The 17,403-nt window shown below is 55.0% G+C and overlaps 4 protein-coding genes across 5 annotated transcripts; 3 read left to right on the top strand and 1 right to left on the bottom strand.

Annotated features, from left to right (window-relative positions):
- Positions 1–242: 242 nt before the first annotated feature.
- TTC36 (tetratricopeptide repeat domain 36) lies at positions 243–1,845 on the top strand. Of its 2 annotated transcripts, none has more exons than XM_033081523.1 (3): positions 243–749; positions 993–1,181; positions 1,252–1,845. In XM_033081523.1, the coding sequence occupies exons 1-3, from the start codon at positions 644–646 to the stop codon at positions 1,518–1,520; spliced, it is 564 nt and encodes a 187-aa protein (XP_032937414.1). In that variant the 5' UTR covers positions 243–643; the 3' UTR covers positions 1,521–1,845. The 2 variants fall into 2 exon arrangements, with proteins under 2 accessions (XP_032937414.1, XP_032937415.1); XM_033081524.1 differs by having other exon boundaries at positions 999–1,181.
- TMEM25 (transmembrane protein 25) lies at positions 1,533–4,339 on the top strand. The gene is made up of 7 exons (XM_033081519.2): positions 1,533–1,612; positions 1,917–2,098; positions 2,393–2,677; positions 2,907–3,197; positions 3,271–3,555; positions 3,657–3,743; positions 3,838–4,339. Exons 1-7 carry the CDS (start codon positions 1,533–1,535, stop codon positions 3,909–3,911), a joined length of 1,284 nt encoding a protein of 427 aa, XP_032937410.1. The 3' UTR covers positions 3,912–4,339.
- A 239-nt stretch (positions 4,340–4,578) lies between these two features.
- IFT46 (intraflagellar transport 46) lies at positions 4,579–8,576 on the bottom strand. The gene is made up of 11 exons (XM_033081520.2): positions 8,529–8,576; positions 8,145–8,318; positions 7,936–8,072; positions 7,234–7,308; positions 7,042–7,135; positions 6,576–6,704; positions 6,080–6,201; positions 5,941–6,007; positions 5,633–5,693; positions 5,269–5,354; positions 4,579–4,918 (listed from the first exon to the last, which is right to left on the bottom strand). The coding sequence occupies exons 1-11, from the start codon at positions 8,574–8,576 to the stop codon at positions 4,823–4,825; spliced, it is 1,089 nt and encodes a 362-aa protein (XP_032937411.1). The 3' UTR covers positions 4,579–4,822.
- Positions 8,577–8,696: 120 nt separating this feature from the next.
- ARCN1 (archain 1) lies at positions 8,697–16,894 on the top strand. The gene is made up of 10 exons (XM_033081778.2): positions 8,697–8,788; positions 9,828–10,091; positions 10,702–10,881; positions 11,114–11,316; positions 11,726–11,887; positions 12,506–12,671; positions 13,877–14,024; positions 14,332–14,440; positions 14,577–14,781; positions 15,323–16,894. Exons 1-10 carry the CDS (start codon positions 8,786–8,788, stop codon positions 15,410–15,412), a joined length of 1,530 nt encoding a protein of 509 aa, XP_032937669.1. The 5' UTR covers positions 8,697–8,785; the 3' UTR covers positions 15,413–16,894.
- The last annotated feature ends 509 nt before the right edge of the window (positions 16,895–17,403 follow it).

Genomic DNA, 17,403 nt, shown 5'->3' on the forward strand with positions numbered 1-17,403 from the left:
ATTTTTTCTTGTGTTCTTCCAATCTACTGGTTGTTTGTTTTTTTGGTTTTTTTGGTTCTGGGTTTTTGTTTGGTTTTTTTGTTTTGTTTTGTTTTTTTTAAAAGAGGAAACGTGTCTAAAGTACATCAGTGTTAACTCCCTGCCACAGGGAAGAAGGAAATACTTTAATAGTTTAAAAAAAATGCTGAAAGCTCTGCAAAAGACTGAATGTAAAAATAAAAACTGTACATAGTTGTAAAAAAAACAAAAAAGGAGTTTTTAAACATGTTTATTTTCTATGCACTTTTTTTTATTTAAGTGATAGTTTAATTAATAAACATGTCAAGTTTATTGCTGCAGAGGGCTCTCTCCATTTCTTCTTGAGAACTGAGGAGCTGCTACTTCTCCAGGACACTCACAAGGCATGGGAGCCCCTGGCCAGCACCCAGGACTGCACAGGGTGTTCAGTGAGGAGCCCTGGGCTCCAGCGTGTGCGGGTCACCCTGGGCCACTGCTGGGAGCCCCTGGGCAGGTGGTGGGGCCTCACAGCCGGCTGTGATAGGACGAGGCAGGGTGCAGTGGGGCCGGCAGTGTGAACATTAACGGGGCTGTGGCAGCCTGCTTGAGCCTGCAGCCTTGCCACGGGCCTCAGTGACACAGCAGCATGGCCACGGCGAATGACAGGGCCGTCCTGCAGACCATCTTTAACCCCAGCACCCCTTTTGGGGATATCCCAGGGCTGGATGAGGAGGAGGATGTCCAGGATGAAGGTGAGTGATGCTGTGTCAGCTCCTCCCTGGAATTGCCGTCAGAGTGTCCATGGGGCAAGCAGGGGGCAGGGAAGGAGGCTCTGCAGGCTGGGAACAGTCCCTGCTTGAGGCTGGACATCGGCACCCTGCCCCGTGTGTGTTCGCTTCCCGGACAGGCAGCGTAGGGTGGCAGCAGGACTGGGCCCCGCGGTTCGTCCTGGTGCCTCCACTCCCAGTCAAGGTCTCCCATTTACACTGCAATAGTGGAAGCTTTTCCGTTGGAGCTGCTGGATCAAGTGCGGGAGCTGGAGCTGCAGGGGGTTTCTGCGGCTGAGTCAGGAGACGTAAACACGGCCCTGGAGCGGTTCAGCGAGGCCATTCGCCTGCTACCCGAGCGCGCCTCGGCCTACAACAACCGGGCCCAGGCCCTGCGCCTGCGGGGGGACGTGGCAGGTGAGCAGCGCGGGTGCGGGGGGGTCTCCTGCTACCCCCAGCCCCCACCAACGCCTCCCCTCGTTGCCAGGGGCCCTGCAGGACCTGGACGCTGCCATCCGGCTGAGCCGCGGCTGCGGGCGCGCCGCCTGCCAGAGCTTCGTGCAGCGCGGCCTCATCCACCGGCTGCAGGCGCGGGACGAGGAGGCGCGCCGGGACTTCGAGCGCGCCGCGCGCTTGGGCAGCGCCTTCGCCCGGCAGCAGCTCGTGCTCCTCAACCCCTACTCTGCGCTCTGCAACCAGATGCTCTGCGAGATGCTCGGCCGGCTGCGCAACCCCGAGGGCACTGCAAGCGACTGAGACGGGCAGGAGATGGGCCAAGCAGCGAGCGGGCTGGGGAGAGCCGTGCTCCTGAGCTGGCCCAAGCAGACATGTCCCGGGGCCCAGAAGAGGTGCAGCTCAGATGCCAGAGCTCCTGCTCCTGGCTAACAGCCAGGGACTGGAAAGTACCAAACCCCCTTGCTGTGTTTGTCTCCTTCTGCTCCGCCCCGAATAAACGTCCCTCTGTTCCCAGCACCTGCGCTCTGCTTGCGCCGTCGCAGGCACCGTGGTGCGATTCCCGAGTGCGCACAGCGCCGGTGCGATGGGCGGCCCGGCGGGTGCGAGTCCGGGCCCTCCTCCTTGAGGCGGGGAGAGTGGAGGCGCGGGGCCGCGCACGCCCTGTCCCGGCTGGGCGGTCTCCGGCCGCGCTCGCAGGCGGCGGGGCTGGGCCGGGCTGCGCGCAGCAATCCCGCTCGGGGGAGGCGCCCGGCGAGAGCCGAGAGCGCTCGCAGCTGTGCTGGGGCCCGCCCCTGCGCCGCATGCACTGCCCTGCCTGCCGGGCCCGGCGCAGAGCCGCACTGCAGACCGGGCTGGACACAGCGGCAGCAATGCTGCAGGTAAGGTGCAGCTGGGCCGCATCTCCCGACCCTGCTGTGTGCTGGAACACCGGGGCCCAGCGTGGTGGACGCCCCCATGTCCCTGCTCTAGCTGCCTCTCTCCTAGCGCTGAGCACGGCTGATATAAGATGGGGTGTCCCCGGGGCTGGCCAGGGGCTGCCCTTGCCCTCCTGCTGCTACTGCTGCTCAGTCTTCTGGCGCTCTGCTTGGCAGGTGAGGCTATGGTGGGGTCTGGTGCATCACTGCGAGCAGGACCCCTGCCACGGCTCTGATGTGTCATGGGCTCTCTGGCAGCACTGGAGGAACTGGACCCCACCACTGATGGGCAGCCACAAGCAGCGTGCACCCTGCAGGAGGGGGAGAGTCGTATCTTCACCTGCTGGGTTCCCCGGCCAGTCCCCGGTGCTACACTGGCCTGGTACCTCAACGGTCAGAAACAGGAAATCAACCTCTCGACTGCGGACACTGCCAGCATCCTCACCCTCACTGGCCAGTACTCCGACCACCAGCTCAACTGCTCCCTGGCCAACCCGACCTCCAGTGAGACCTACAACACCTCCGTCCTTCTCAATGTGCAGTGTAAGGTCCGCGGTGCCGGCCTGCTCCAGACCAGGATGTGGGGAGGGTGTGTGGGGCTCCTGTCCAGCTCGGGTGGGACCATAACCCACATCCATCACAGCCACAGCAGGGCAGCATCTTGTCAGTCCTGGGCAAAAAAAGCGCTCCTGCACCCAGGCAAGACAAATCCTGCTCCTAGCTGTGTTACCCCCATCCCTCCTGCCCGTCTCACCGCCTGTTTTTTACCCAGATAAGCCAGAGATCCTGCGGGAAGGCACCCACTACCAGCAGGTTGAGGGTGCTGGCCTCCTCCTGGTGCTCTTTGTGCTGGTGCAAGCCAACCCATCCACCAGCATCACCTGGATGGACCAAGATGGGCATGTGATGGCCAACACCTCCAAGTTTCTCCTCCTGGGTGCCACAAGCTACCCAGGGCTGGCCAACCACTCACTCCACATCCACCTCAGCTGCACAGCAGGAAACCTCTCTGTCAGTGCAGCCAATAGTGTGGGTGTCACCACTGCCTCCCTCCTGCACACAGGTAACTGTTGAGGGGTGGGCATGGTGCAATGGCCCCGTGGAAGGGTGCTGAGGGGTCTGCACTGCCGGTGCAGGTCTGCTGGATGCCCGTGTGGAGCTGCCTGTCCTGGGTGTTGCCATTGGAGCAGCCCTCACCGTAGCTGCCCTGCTCAGCCTGGGCTCCTGTGCTGCCTGCCTGGTATGCCGCTTGCCCGAGCTTGTGCAAGGTCCAGGGCAAGCAGGACGGAAGAGCCCACCCAGCCAATGCTCCCATTGCAGCAGCTCTGAGCCACCGCAGCCCCAGGGCACACGTCTGCCCCGCCAGACCCGATCCCTGCCACCCAACGTGCGCCTGGATGACCTTGCACAGGAAGATGGAGGTAAAACCCTGATGTTCCAGTGCAGCGAGACATGTGGGGCTCCAGGTCCTGCCTGGGTGAGTGATAGATGTCCTGGCTTTCATCCCTTTGCTTTCCTGCAGCTTCCTCCAAGGATGCAGGAGCCAGTGCTAGGGGAGAGGAGAGGGCCCTGCTGGGACTGGAAAATTCCCTGGTCCTCAGCAAGCTTGGTAAGGGGAGCAGGTGGGCAAGCAGCCCCAAATGTGTTGTAGGACATGGAGCTCCTTGGCTGCTCCAACAGGCAATGAGTTCTTTGTCCTGCAGGTTTTGTCCAGCTCCCAATGTCTGGGCGCATCTACAAAGTGCCCAGCATAAGCAGTGATGAGATCTGGCTGTGAGCTGCAGCGTGGTGCCAGTGAGCCAGGGCTGCCCGGCACCAGGTACGTACCAGCCCCCAGAGTCGAGCAGCTGAGGGTGCCAGGAAAGCCATGATGGGAAGCAGGAGCTGACCAGCCCAGCTCAGTGCTATGCTATGCGATGCAGGGCTTGGGAGCAACGCTGTCAGCCAAGACACGGTTTTATGTAGTCCACGAACTTTACCGATATTCTGTTACAATGTCAAAATGCATCAAAGCTGTTTATAGCCAGGCTCTAGCACTGCGATTCCTCCCGGGGTAAAGTAAGCACCAGTTTTGCTTTAGCAGGTTTGTGACTTGCTGCATGATCCTCTTTGCCCCTGTCCCTGCTGCTGTGGCAGATGGGTGGGAGGTCAGTGGAGCAGGGGCTGGGGAGAGCCATCCCAACAGCAATAAACTGAATTCAAGCATCTGTGTAGTGCTGCACAGGTTATTTCTGCTTGACATGAGCTAAGGGACTGTTCTCAACAGGAAAGGGGGTTCAATAATAAGGAACAGAGGAGATTCAAGATCTCCAGGTCAGAGCTTGTAGCACCCTGAGCAGATCTGTGTTGTGTCTAGTGTGGAATTTATCCCTGTTTGCTCCAGCCCTTGTAGCATGTGCTCAAGGGGCCTCTGTTGTGCAGCACCCCTGGCACAGAGAGCCTGACACAGGGAAAGGCTGGTTTAATGCTGAACTCCTTGGGAGCAAGTCAAAAACGGAGCCATTAGACAGCTTCTGCAACAAATATGGTGAGTCAAGCCCCAATCCCTAACACAGAACAGCCCAGCAATGTCTCTAAGACCAGAGAGGTTTCTGAATTGCTGTGTGATTATCCCCCAACCTGCTTTGGGTACACCTCAGTGTCCAGCGGCAGATGGTGATCCAGGAGATGAGGCTTTAATGTGAAGCATCAATTAAAGCTCAACACCTCTGCCTCCGCTGCTTGTGAGGACGGGTTGGAGGGTGGGCTCCTGCCCTTCTGCCCATCAGCCAGGGGCTTGAAATGCTGCAGGGAAAAGAGCATGTTCATTCAAAGATCTGACTCCCACTGCTCAGAGCACAAGTGCATCTGAATGTGCTGGCCAGCTCGGCTCTGCGTAAGCTGTGTGCTCAGCAGTCAGCCCAAGGAGATGCATTCTGGCTGGTGTTGGCCCGTTGAACAACATGGCACCTCAGCCCAGCTCCCAGTGTCAGGCAGAGGCACAGGGAGAGGAGCAGCTACGAACATGCTCTCTGGGGCCAACCAGCCCTTTGCACACTGCCACTGCCATCACTGCCACCACAAAGCCAAATGTGAAGGGACCAGCTGTGCAGTGCTGCTAGCTGCGTGGGCAGCACCCGGGTGGAGCTGCATACCTGCGAGTTCTTGAACTCCAAGAAGAGGGAGAAGAGGACATGCAGGGGGTGGATCCGGCTCTTGTACACGGGGATGTCCAGAATGGCTGCAGGTGAGATCAGAAGCGTGTGAGAACACCTGGTCTGCACTGCTCCACACAGAGCACTGTCAGGAAGAGCTGAGTTCCCCACTGCCCACCATCACCTGAGGCTCCATGCACCAAAGACTGCAGACCCCTGCAGTACAAGAGCCCACCTCCCACAGAAGCAGCAGGGAATGATCCCACCTGCTTAGGGCTGAGCCTGCAGCTAAAGCTCTCTCGCTTTCAGTGAGAGTGCCAGGCCAGCATCACATTGTGCCAGCAGCACAGCCTCCCCAGCTCACCACAGATCATGTCGATGTATTCTGCAAGGTCACAGCTCATCTCTGCGCTTGGAAGACCCACCTGGAACAGACAGGGCTGTCAGATCTGCTGCCAGACCACACGAGCCTGGGAGCACACAGAGGCCACTGGGGCAGCAGCTGGGAATTCCAGTGTTGGGCTGCTCCCCAACTTCTGCCAAGGGCAGAGTCGTGAGGAGGAACAAGCCCAAGAGGACTGGGCTGTGGGATAGAGCAGGCACCCAGCTTTCCTGGCAGATAGTTTCTAAGAGCATGCGCTGAGCTAACTACTGGTCACCCTGACAATATACCTTTCCCAGGAGCTCCTCAAATTCTGGTGACCATTCCTGCATCAGGGTCTCGATGTCAGGCATTGGCCTGCCAGGGAAGAAAAAAAACCATCAGCTTCAGGATCACACACAACCTTCCACTACCACCATCGGGGCTCACCTGGAGTAATGGACTGTGGCAGGAGGTTTGCAGCGATGCAGTTCACTAATACTTTCAATCCAGCTCTCAATGGCTTTGGGGTTATTTTCTGCATTCTCCAAACTCTTCACTTTTATCTGCTGCTAAAAACACAAATATAAAGCTGGAAGTGTTTCGTAGTGTTTCAGGGCTTTTCAGGAAAGCTGCAATCACTCCTGGTGAACCAGGCCTTCTCTCTTTCCCAGCTGCACTTTACCAATGGATTTCTGCAGGCAAAATGCTGACTAAAACTGGGTATGAAAAGGAAATAAAGCATCACCTGCAGTGAACAGACTCAGAGTTTGTATCAAGACTTGACTGAAGCAAGGCTCGGATCCAATGCAGTTTAAAACTATGGATTAAAGCAGAAGTCTGGTTTTGCTGCTTTTAAAGTCAACTTCTCAGTTGTAAGAGTAAAATGCCATGGTTTTACTCCAGGAAGTGTGCAGCAAGTGTGACCTCCCTCTCCCTGACTCACTGTGATGTTGTGCTGCTTGGAGTTCTCTGTCAGCCAGAGGGAGAGCACGGTGGCATCTGACTGTTTGGTTGAGGGCTCGTCTAGGATCAGCAGGCCAAGGTTGTCAGGCTTGCCATCAGGACGAGGAACCTGCAGGAAAAGAGAGCCCTGTTGTCTGTGGAGTCCAGGGCAGGTTTGTACAGAGCCTTCCTGTGGGGTCTCTCAGATGTGCATTCTAAGTATGGTGCTGCTTGAAAAGCACACAGTGTTGGAGAAGGAAAAACCCAGGCTTTGCTCCAAGTTAGCCAAGAACTGTTTGACAGTGACCAAACCAGCAGGGTAGTTTTCCAGGTCTCTGCCTGTCATGCCTGGCAGAGCAGGGACAGACCAGACCCCAGTCTGCATGGCCTGGCTGCCCACATGCTCTGACTCTGCCTTGTTTCAGTTCATCGGGCAGGACAGAGAGAGGAAGCTGAAGAAACTGTACCTTTAGGAATGCATCAATGTCTCCAACAGCAGGAATAAACTCTGGAATAAAAGGCTGCAGCTTGTGCTCAATCTCTATTGTTTTGGGAGTGTACCTGGAAATAAACACCAACACAGCATGGGTGACTAGGAACTGTGCTGCAATAATTGACACAAAGGAGAGCCAAGAACAAGCTAAAACCCTTCCACCCACCTCTTGATGTATTCAAAGAGATCTTTGATTTCAGAAGACACTTGCAGGTAGTCAAAATCTGCTGGATTGAAGTCACTAAAAAAAGGAAGAGAGTAGAGGGAAAAGATTAACATGTGGCAAGTTCTGTACAACAGAAACCAGGCCCCAGCTGGGGCAGACAAATGTGGGAAGCTGAACCACTAGGCAGTAAATCCTCTCAGGAAAACACTTCTTGCACGGGAAAGCATTATTGGGCCCCGTTTTGCTTTCTACCTGCTGGTCAAGAAAAGCGCCTGTGTGATGGACATTTGAGATCGTTCAGTCCCACACAGGGCTGTCAAAAGGGGACTAAGTGCTCTGCACAAAGGCAGCAATAGGACAGCAATTAGGTGGTCAGCAATAGCTTTGAAGATGAAGACGATAGAAAAGGAGAATTATGAGGATCTGAGTGACATGTTCAAGATGGTCCTTCCCTTTTCTGGATTCCTCCTGCCAGCCCGGCCTGGCTTACACCTTGGATCATTCCAGCTGCGCCTCTCTTGGGCACAGCAAACAAGCCCAGGACTGGTTCACCACCTGGAGGAACCACCACCTTGGAGCATCAGGAGTTGCCTGTCCCGATGCCCAGCGCTCGTGGGATCAGGAGAAACCGGTGGAGCCGACAGGGTGCGAAAGGCACCCACGAGCCTCAGCCCTGCCCCTCTGGCCAAGAGCACCGCTCACCCCTCCAACGCGGCCCCGTGCTCCTCCGAGTCCTCCTCCGAGTCGCTCTCCGAGGAATCTTCCTCCGAGTCCTCATCGTCCTCGTCGTCATCCTCGCTGAGGGTGGCTGGGCTGGGCAGGCGTGCCGCTGCCTCCTCCTGGAGGAGAGAACCGGGTCTCGGGATATCACCGAGTCCCACCGGGCCGTGCCCCGCCCGCTGCGCTCGTACCTTCCCTCCGCTGCCGCGATCGCCGCTGCCGCGCTCGGCCGCTCCGACGGACACCCCGGGCCCACGCGAGTCCCGCAGGCGGCCCGCACTCCCCGCCCGCGGCGAGCGGGCTGCGGGCTCGGCCTCAGGCAGCTCCAGGCTCTCGTCGTACGGCTGGTTCTCCACCGGGCGGGGCTGCGCCGACAGGCAAAGTCAGGGGCGGCGTGGCGCCCACACCCACCGCCTGCCCTGCCCCGTGCCCCACCTCCGCCCGCGCCCCGTGTCCCGTTCTGTCCCGCCGTATCCCCCGTGTCCCGTTCTGTCCCGCCGTATCCCCCATGTCCCGTTCTGTCCCGCCGTATTCCCCGTGTCCCGTTCTCTCCCGCCGCATTCCCCGTCTCCCACCTCCACCCGCCTCCCGTCCCGCCGCGCCGCCGCCGCCGCCGTCGCCATGGCGACTCCGCCCCGCCAGCCACAGCGGCCCGGCCGCGCACGCCCCCTGGCGGCTGGGAGGTGCCACGGCCCCGCCCCGCCTCGCCCCGCCCCTCCGTGACGCCACTTCCGGGTGCGGACGTGGCGCGGCGCCGCCATCTTGCGGGGCCGCCCGGGAACCGGAGGGAGCGGAGGACCCGAGCGCGGATCCCGCCGCCGCCGCTGCTGCTATGGTAAGGGAAAGACCAGTCTGCCGCGGGCGGCGCGGGGCTCGGGGCAGCCCCTGGGCCCGCCTCGCCCGCCCGTCCTGTCTGCAGGCCCACTCTGGAGCCCGCGGCCTGGTGGGACGGAGCGCGGCGCTGCCGCCCCGAGTCGGGCCGGGGCCCGCGGCGGGGACGCGGCGCTTTTTGTCTGGTGACTCGGAGCCAAGGTGGCTCCTCAGCTCGGCCTCACGCCTGCTCTAAAGGGCGTTCGGGGTCTCAGGTGTAGTCGGGCGGGTGGTGCCTGCCTGCTCCCCAGGGCTGGTCCGTCTCCTTTTGTCCGTCGCGGCCGTGTTTGTGTCAGCACAGACCCGCGCACGGCTCCGTCAGGGCTGTTCTGTGCCCGAGGTGCGGCTGGGATCAGCGCTGCCACGTCTGCGGGATGGGGCTATTGACTTTCTGTCAATAGCAGTAGTTGCGGATTTAAGAGTGAAGTGCAGGACGGAATTATCCTGACAAAGGCAATTGATATCTATGAGAGAGAAATATAGGAAGGAAGTCTGGGTAGGCTTGGAGATGGAGAAATTGCAGCTGGTGAGTGTTTTGTTGCCTTGTCGGTGTGATAATGCCTGCGAGCTGCCCGGGAGTCATCCAAATGCTGTGAGTGATAACCAGGGTTTCGTTAACCTGGCTGTGTTATGCATGTGGTACTGGAGAGATGTTACATTTCACATTCCTGTGTGCAGCTGTAAGCTGGGGCAGCCTGATGCAAAAGTCGATAATCTGGAGCCTCCCCTAACGCTCCCAGAAGTTGTTGCACCTTGGTCTGTGTGGAATCGGGAATGATCGTTTGCCTTACAGAAGGAGGCAGAGCTCTCAGGGTTATGTTGGGACAGAATGTGAGAGATAGCAAAAGCAGAGATGTCTTTGCTCTTGGCATAGTTCATTTTCTTGTCACAGAGAAAGACTTAGGATCTTGTTTAAGGAAGGGTGTGCAGATGAAGTGTGGGGGAAGAGATGCTTTTTGTGAGCACGAAGCGGGAGGCCCTGCTCACCCACTGCTCTCCTCCAGGTGCTGTTGGCAGCCGCCGTGTGCACGAAGGCAGGGAAGGCCATCGTGTCCCGGCAGTTCGTGGAGATGACTCGCACCCGCATCGAGGGGCTGCTGGCAGCATTCCCAAAGCTGATGAACACGGGGAAGCAGCACACGTTTGTGGAGACAGAGAGCGTGCGGTATGTCTACCAGCCCATGGAGAAGCTCTACATGGTGCTAATTACCACCAAAAACAGCAACATCCTGGAAGACCTGGAAACACTCCGACTCTTCTCTAGAGTGGTAAGGACTCCTCACTCAGTAAGGTCCCTGTAGCCCAGGATGGTGCTGTTGTGAGGGATCTGTTTCTGGGCTGGTGCAGGAGCACTGCCTGCTTCCACTTGGTAGGTCTGTGTTCCAGAGCTTCCCTTCCTGACTGGACTGAAAGCTCTGAACTTTTGGTGGTAGTTTTGAACTCTGCATTAAAAAATCATCAGTCATACTTCACTTGGTGAAACTAAAGGGGTGACTGTAATTTAGCCTTAAATATTCTTTGTACAGTGTGTGGTTGTTGCAAGTACAGTGCTGCTGTGCAGGAATCCTGAAGCAGCAAGTTTGTGTCTTCACACAACCAAAGGATTTTGAGGAAATTCACTGGCCCCAGCGTGCAGTTGGGTTCCTCTGAGTTAGTGTTGTGAGGAAACTAAGAGGTTCTATAAGGATTTTAATGTAGAGAAACTAACAATGGCAAAACTTAATCCTGTTTATTGACAGTGTAATGGTACAAAGAGCAGTGTAAAGGTGTGCTGGGCTTGGGAAGGTCTGGTGTGATTGTGACCTCTGGGATGATGGAAAGAATGTGTTTACACAGTTCTGTTTGTGGGTACTCTTCTAAAATGTTCTCCCTTTCTAGATCCCTGAATATTGTCGAGCTCTGGAAGAGAATGAGATCTCAGAACACTGCTTCGACCTAATCTTTGCCTTTGATGAAATTGTTGCCCTGGGCTACCGTGAAAATGTAAATCTGGCCCAAATTCGGACCTTCACTGAGATGGACTCACATGAGGAAAAGGTGTTTCGGGCAGTCAGAGAGGTGAGCAGAGACACCTGCAATCCTGGCACAAGGTGCACTGTCTGGGAAACACCACCTTTGCTATACAGAGATGTTCCTCCACTTATGCAATTATTTAGCTTTCCTGAGGACTAAATGCCCATGTCTTGTTTCTTTTTCCTTGGCCAGGGGTTTTTGGGCAACTGCACTTAGTTATTGTGCAGGGCAGGGCCGGGACTGCAGAGTACCATCAGCCTTTTATCTTTTCCTTCAGACACAGGAACGCGAAGCGAAAGCCGAGATGCGCCGTAAGGCAAAGGAGTTGCAGCAGGCCAGGAGGGATGCAGAGAGACACGGCAAGAAGGCACCCGGGTTTGGGGGCTTTGGCAGCTCGGCCGTGTCTGGGGGCGTGACGGCAATGATCACAGAGACCATCATTGAGACCGAGAAGCCCAAGGTGGCACCAGCTCCAGCCAGGTAGGGGGACAGCAGGTGGCAGATGTTGAAGTCAGTGTTGGCTCCAACCATGTGCCCAGAGGATCTAACATGAGTTCCTCGTCTGTGTAAATATTGAGGATCATCTGTGCCACGTAGCACAGTAGCACCCTGTAGTCTCTTTGGATACTTGGGTGAACAATGAGCTTTCATTTTGGGTGAGAAATAGAGGTCCCAGCTCCTGGTAATACATGGAACCATAACCAAATCTAAGTTACGACTTGGCTTCCTACACATAAGATGGTCAGCTCCATGTGTGTTCTCCCCCAGAAAGGCTGCTGAGTTGAATGCTGTGTTGTTGGATGGTCAAGTTTACAGCATTTGAAGATAACCAGGAAGGGGGAAACTGTTGCTGTCAGCTGATTTGGTGATTATGACATATTTTATTTAGGCCTTCAGGTCCCAGTAAAGCCTTGAAACTTGGTGCTAAAGGGAAGGAGGTGGACAACTTTGTGGACAAGCTGAAATCAGAAGGAGAAAATATCATGACTTCTGTAGGCAAGCGCTCTGTCGAAGCAGCCAAAGTTCTTGCTCCTCCCATTAACATGGAAAGGTGAGTTCTGCCTTTGCTTTGGAAGCAGGCTCCTCATGGCTCTCCCTGTGTGTGGCCTTGGGAGAGAGCTTCCCTGCTCTTCTTTGTTGTTTTCCTGTGTTTTCTTACCTCGTAATTGTAAAAGTTGGGCAAAATCTGGGAAAGCACATCAGCAAAAAAGCAGATAGCTAGTTTGGTTAGGCATCCACTTTAGTAGAATGGGCTTTCCATCCATTGTTGAGCTGAGGTTGGGAATTTTGCTCTGTTTTTTTTCCTGTGCCACTTTCCCTGTTTCCCAGCCTTGTTGCTGCTCAGGATAAAGGCATTCATGGTTCATTTTACATGCCACAACTCAGAACATTCAGTGCCCTGAGCTGTGCTGTGGCCTCTTAGAGGGGATTTGAGTGACCAGCGCATCAAGGTGCTGCGTTGCTGCAATTTAACTGGGCTCCCACACCTCACAAACCCGTGTGCATTGGATACTCCTGCCCCTGAGTTCACTGTCAGAGCAGTGTTAGCCCCCACTGTACCAGTCGTGCTGTTGTTTGGGAGCCCCTGCTCAGTACACACAGCTTGTCCTTCTCTCTTGTCTGGGAGATACCGAGTGTAGGACTTGAGCTTTTTCCTCTGTCTGTTTAGCGTGCACATGAAAATAGAGGAGAAAATCTCTTTGACTTGTGGCCGTGACGGAGGGTTGCAGAACATGGAGCTTCATGGCATGATCATGCTGCACATCTCTGATGAAAAGTTTGCACGGATTCGCCTGCATGTAGAAAATGAAGACAAGAGAGGAGTGCAGCTACAGGTAAAGCCTGTTTGGAGTCCCATGCTGTTTAACATGTTTTTGCTGCTTTCCAGGGGAAAAATAGTGCAAATACTTGAGTATGTTGCTGTCTTGTATTCTCATCCAAGCCTTCTCAGCAAATGCATTGGAAATGGGAGTAGTCAGTGCAGGTATAAGCAGAAGTGCAGGGCCAGTCATGCTCAAGGGATTGAAGTTCACTGGAGAAATGCAATCTCTGTTGCCATCCAGCCCTCGGAGCCTTATCTGCCCGGCAGCGCACCTTGGCATGCCAGGTGACCTCACTTGGACTTTGCAGCAGCCTAGGGTGTTGCTCACTGTGGTTGTGTGATGTCAGCTGCAGCTGTGGAGTGGAAATGGGATAACAAACTTCCTGTGCCAATGGGGAATGAATTTATTGCCTTGGAAGATGTTTCTTTTTGAGGTTGCTTGTCCTGTCACTGCTGTACCTGGGATGATTGCTGGAGCACTTGATGGCAGTCAGCAGTTGCAGCTCAGAAGGTTCTTGGGAGATTTGTCCTTTCCTGTCTCCCTCTTCATGTGACCATATTGATCCCTGGAGGTGGTGCTGCTTTGACACACTCTGGCTCACCCCTCACAGACATCATTGCTGTCTGCACTTCCTTCCAGTGCATCCCATGAGTGAGTTGCTAGCAGCACTCCCACAGGTGTGCTTCAGGTGGAAGATGAAACCAAACCCTTTGCCTACTCCTGTCTTTCTAGTGCAGCTTGAGCAGTGACTTTCAAAAATCCTCTGCTTCTACAAAGCTGCTCACACTTGAGGTTGTGAAGAGTGTGTTTAAATGGAGTTTGGCCACTGACATATACATGCATTAAGATTGCTGAGGGGCAACAGTAGTGTTACAGTGTCAGGCTGGTTTTCCCAACAGCGTTAGATTGATTTTTCTTGAAATTGCTGTAAACATTCAGGATGGTCTTTGACTTATAGCTCTGTAGAGATCAGCCTGCATTGCTTGAGTCTCTGGTGCAGGTTAAAAGACAGTGGTGGGGATCTTTCCTGTCAGGATAGTGTTTCCTGGAAGGAATCCAGGTTGATAAGCAGTTGTGCTCCAGATGGGCTTCTGAGCCAGGAGGAAACATGATGTGTGTTTTGTCAAAGCAAACACTGGAATGTGTAGACCTGTCCTGGTAGAACCTGCATTACCTATGGGTCAAACCTACAGTCTGGACATGTGTTTGTCTTTCAGACTCACCCAAACGTGGACAAGAAGCTCTTCACTACAGAGTCACAGATCGGTTTGAAGAACCCAGAGAAGTCATTCCCTATTAACAGTGACGTGGGTGTGTTGAAGTGGAGGTTGCAGACCACAGAAGAGTCCTTCATTCCATTGACAAGTGAGTGCAAGTCTGGGGGCTTGGGCAGAAGCCAGTGATTGTCCATGAGCTGTTGGTAGCCACTTTGCAGCAGCTGGGCTGCCTGGGGCCTGGCAAGGTTGTGAGACCTTGGAGATACTACGTGTATCCATTGGATAGTGCCTGTCCTTGGCAGTGTGTGTTTTCTCTAACACCTCAAGGGAAATAGAGAGCTTTTCTTAAAATCAGCTTGAGGGTGACTTTGTTGGGTGTTTTGAAGTGCTTCATTTTGTGAAAGCCTACTGCATGTGAACGGCCTGCATGGTTCACAGACTCTCTGTTCCCTCAGTTAACTGCTGGCCATCAGAGAGTGGGAACAGTTGTGATGTTAACATTGAATATGAGCTGCAAGAGGAGAGCCTAGAGCTGAATGATGTGATCATCACCATCCCCTTGCCGTAAGTAACTTATCCATGCAGCACTAATGAGTCCCATCACCTCCTTCCCCTCCCTGTTTTGTGGATCTGGCCAAGCCAGTGGGTGTTACAGGCTCTGTGCAGGGAAGTTATTGTCACTTCTCATTGCCTGCTTTAGGTCTGGTGTTGGTGCCCCAGTCATTGGGGAGATTGATGGTGAGTATCGCCACGACAGCCGGAGAAACCTCCTTGAGTGGTGCCTGCCGGTGATAGATGCCAAAAACAAGAGTGGTAGCCTGGAATTCAGCATAGCAGGGCAGCCAAACGACTTCTTCCCAGTGCAGGTCTCCTTCATCTCCAAAAAGAACTATTGCAACATACAGGTATGGTCACTGCTGATGCTCTACAGGTGGGATGTCACCCTTGCCTCAGTCCCCAGCTGGCTGACACTGGCCATGCCACAGCAGCACCATGGTCCCTGGCCAGGCTAAAAGGTTGGCATTAGCCTGCCACAGAGACAGCTGCATTCAGGAGTGCCAGCAGACAGCACTGGTAGATGACAGTGGAGTTTGCCTGAAGTTTCAGTTGTGTCTTCAAGTCTCTGAGTAATCATTAATTCCCTTCAAACTTTGTTGAAAAATCCATCAGCCTTGTAGCCAAAATACTTCTTGGCATGCAGCTGTCAAGTGTAGCCAGTGGCTGCCACTTTGCTCTTCAGTGTTACCACAGAAGATCAGTGCCCTTTTTCAGGTTTCCTGGAAACAAAGATCTTTGTTTCAGGGCTGAGTTGTGGTTTAAAGGCAGCAGGTCTCGTTGGTGTGTTGGTTGTGCTCTCGTGGCCATCAGTGGCATTGGGAAGCATGACATTGCTGCAGTAAGGAGCGATGTTCAGTGCTGAGCTAATGTTGCCTGTTGTCTCCACAGGTTACCAAAGTGACCCAGGTAGACGGGAACAGCCCTGTAAGGTTTTCCACTGAAACCACCTTCCTGGTGGACAAGTACGAAATCCTGTAATGCCAGACATGGTAACGCGCAATGGAAGAAATTTTTAAATTAAAAAAAAAAAGCGAGGCCGACGTTTATTCTGAATGTTGGGAATGCCACAGCCCCCTCTGCAAAGACGCGTGGCTCTGTCTGCCATCTACAGTGTTCCTGGGTCACAGACATTTTTTGCAGAGAAGTGATGTGCTCATGGGGGGCAAAGGCCACAAATTTCTTTGGCAGATTTTTACCAACTGGCAGAAAAGCAAGATCTCCGCAAAGAGCCTGACTTTGACATGCCTCCCCCGAGATGCTCAGAGCTCATCCCAGAGCCAGCCAGACGTCATTCTCTTCTCTCCTGAAGCATCACATGCTGTTCTGTTGTTGGTGCTGCCATTTTGATTTCTCCTTGGCCTCTGATTTTCATGCGTGGGGCCACCTGCTGGTCCTGACTCTTCCATCTGGTGGAAGCTGAGCAATTTGACCTTGGCTTCAGAGGTGGGGGGGTCATGGCAGGGGCATGGGGTGGGGAAGAGGAATCCAGGGGTTCAGTCCTTTTGCCCCACACAGTTACTGCTGTTCCTCCAGCTCTGCTGTGTGGCAGTGGCCCAGCTCCAGGTAGTCTGGTTCTGCTGCAGCAGGGAGGGTGTCCAAACGGGGCGGTGTCCTCACTGTCTTCCACAGCTGTTCTCAGGCCAGGCTTTGGAGGAGGTTTAGTTAGGTTAGAACTGGCTGTGTATCCTTTGCAAGGCTGTTTTGGTGTCTGGGGAGGCTGAGTGCTTTGCCTGTATGGGTGAAAAGAGCTGTAGAGCCTGGTTGATTTACTTGGCCTGTGTGTCAGGACCTGTCTCAAACCAGCATTGGTTCAGCACTGGCAGGTGTGGGAGAAGGAAATGCTGGTTTCCAAGTAATGTGGTGGCTGATCCGAGCCATTTCTCCTACTGCAGCCTCACTAGTGTTACTTGCCTCATCTTGGAGACCTGTGCTCCCCCCTAAACTCATCCCACCTGCACGGCTGGGGCCTGTCATGAGGATCACCTGCCCCTGGGCACACCTCGCCCACATGGCCCAAGTGCAGGTGGAAGGCATCGGCCCTAAAAGTGCACGTACTGTGCTCTGTGAGAGACAGCCAGCCTGTCACGGGCCCCTGGGGTCCTCTGCCAAAGAAGTTCCTGGTCTCTCCTCTGCTGGCAGCACCTGAGAAGAAATCAACCCTGGTCCTGTCCTGAGAGGGCAAAGCCCTCTTCCCTAGCAAAATAGGCAGTGAATCCCATTAACCCAGTCCTGTTCCAGAGCTGCTTGTCTGTATGATTTTTAAAATGGAGTCAAAGTTAGTTCAAGCATCCAAGGAGCTTTTTTTTTTTTTTTCCTTACATTCATTGGAGGGTGATATTTAAACCGAGCCGAGGTCCCCACTTTTTGTAACCCTGTATGATCCTGGCCTAGGGAATAGAGCACATTCCAGTGTACACAGAGAATTCTGAGTCTTTAATCAAATAAAGTACTGTTAAAGGAGCTGGCTGGGAGTCGTGCGGTCCTTCCGGAGCCGGGGCCGGTCAGCCCTGGCCGGGCGGGGGCGGGACGAGCCGGCACCGGCAGGGGCGGAGGCACAGCGGGACGGGCGCTGCTGGACGGGGAGCGTGGGAAGGGCTGTCGGACCCGGGTGAAGGTGAGGAGCTGGGAGTGGAGCCCTTTTTTGAGCCCCAGGCGATCGCTGCCCTTGGGGAGGCTGTGGGGCTGGGGCCAGCGTGTTCTGTAACGCAAGGAGTCCCCAGTGCTTCAGGGGCAGCTTCGGGATGTGGTGGGGGCAAGAGAAAGGGGCTTAGCTGCCTTGGCCCGTGCCGGGGCCAGGCGTGGGACACGTTGGGGCTCCCGACTCCCTGGGGTGCCCTAGGACGGGTGCAAGGAAGGAGCTGCGGACAGGGAAGTAGGAAAAACACGGTCGACCATAAAACCAATCATTGCACAATGTTTTGGTGGTGTGTGGGCGGCCTGGGAGCTGGTTCTGGATCCCGCGGTCCACG

Source organism: Catharus ustulatus, chromosome 28 (genome assembly GCF_009819885.2).
Source record: "Catharus ustulatus isolate bCatUst1 chromosome 28, bCatUst1.pri.v2, whole genome shotgun sequence".
Taxonomy (NCBI): Eukaryota; Metazoa; Chordata; class Aves; order Passeriformes; family Turdidae; genus Catharus; species Catharus ustulatus.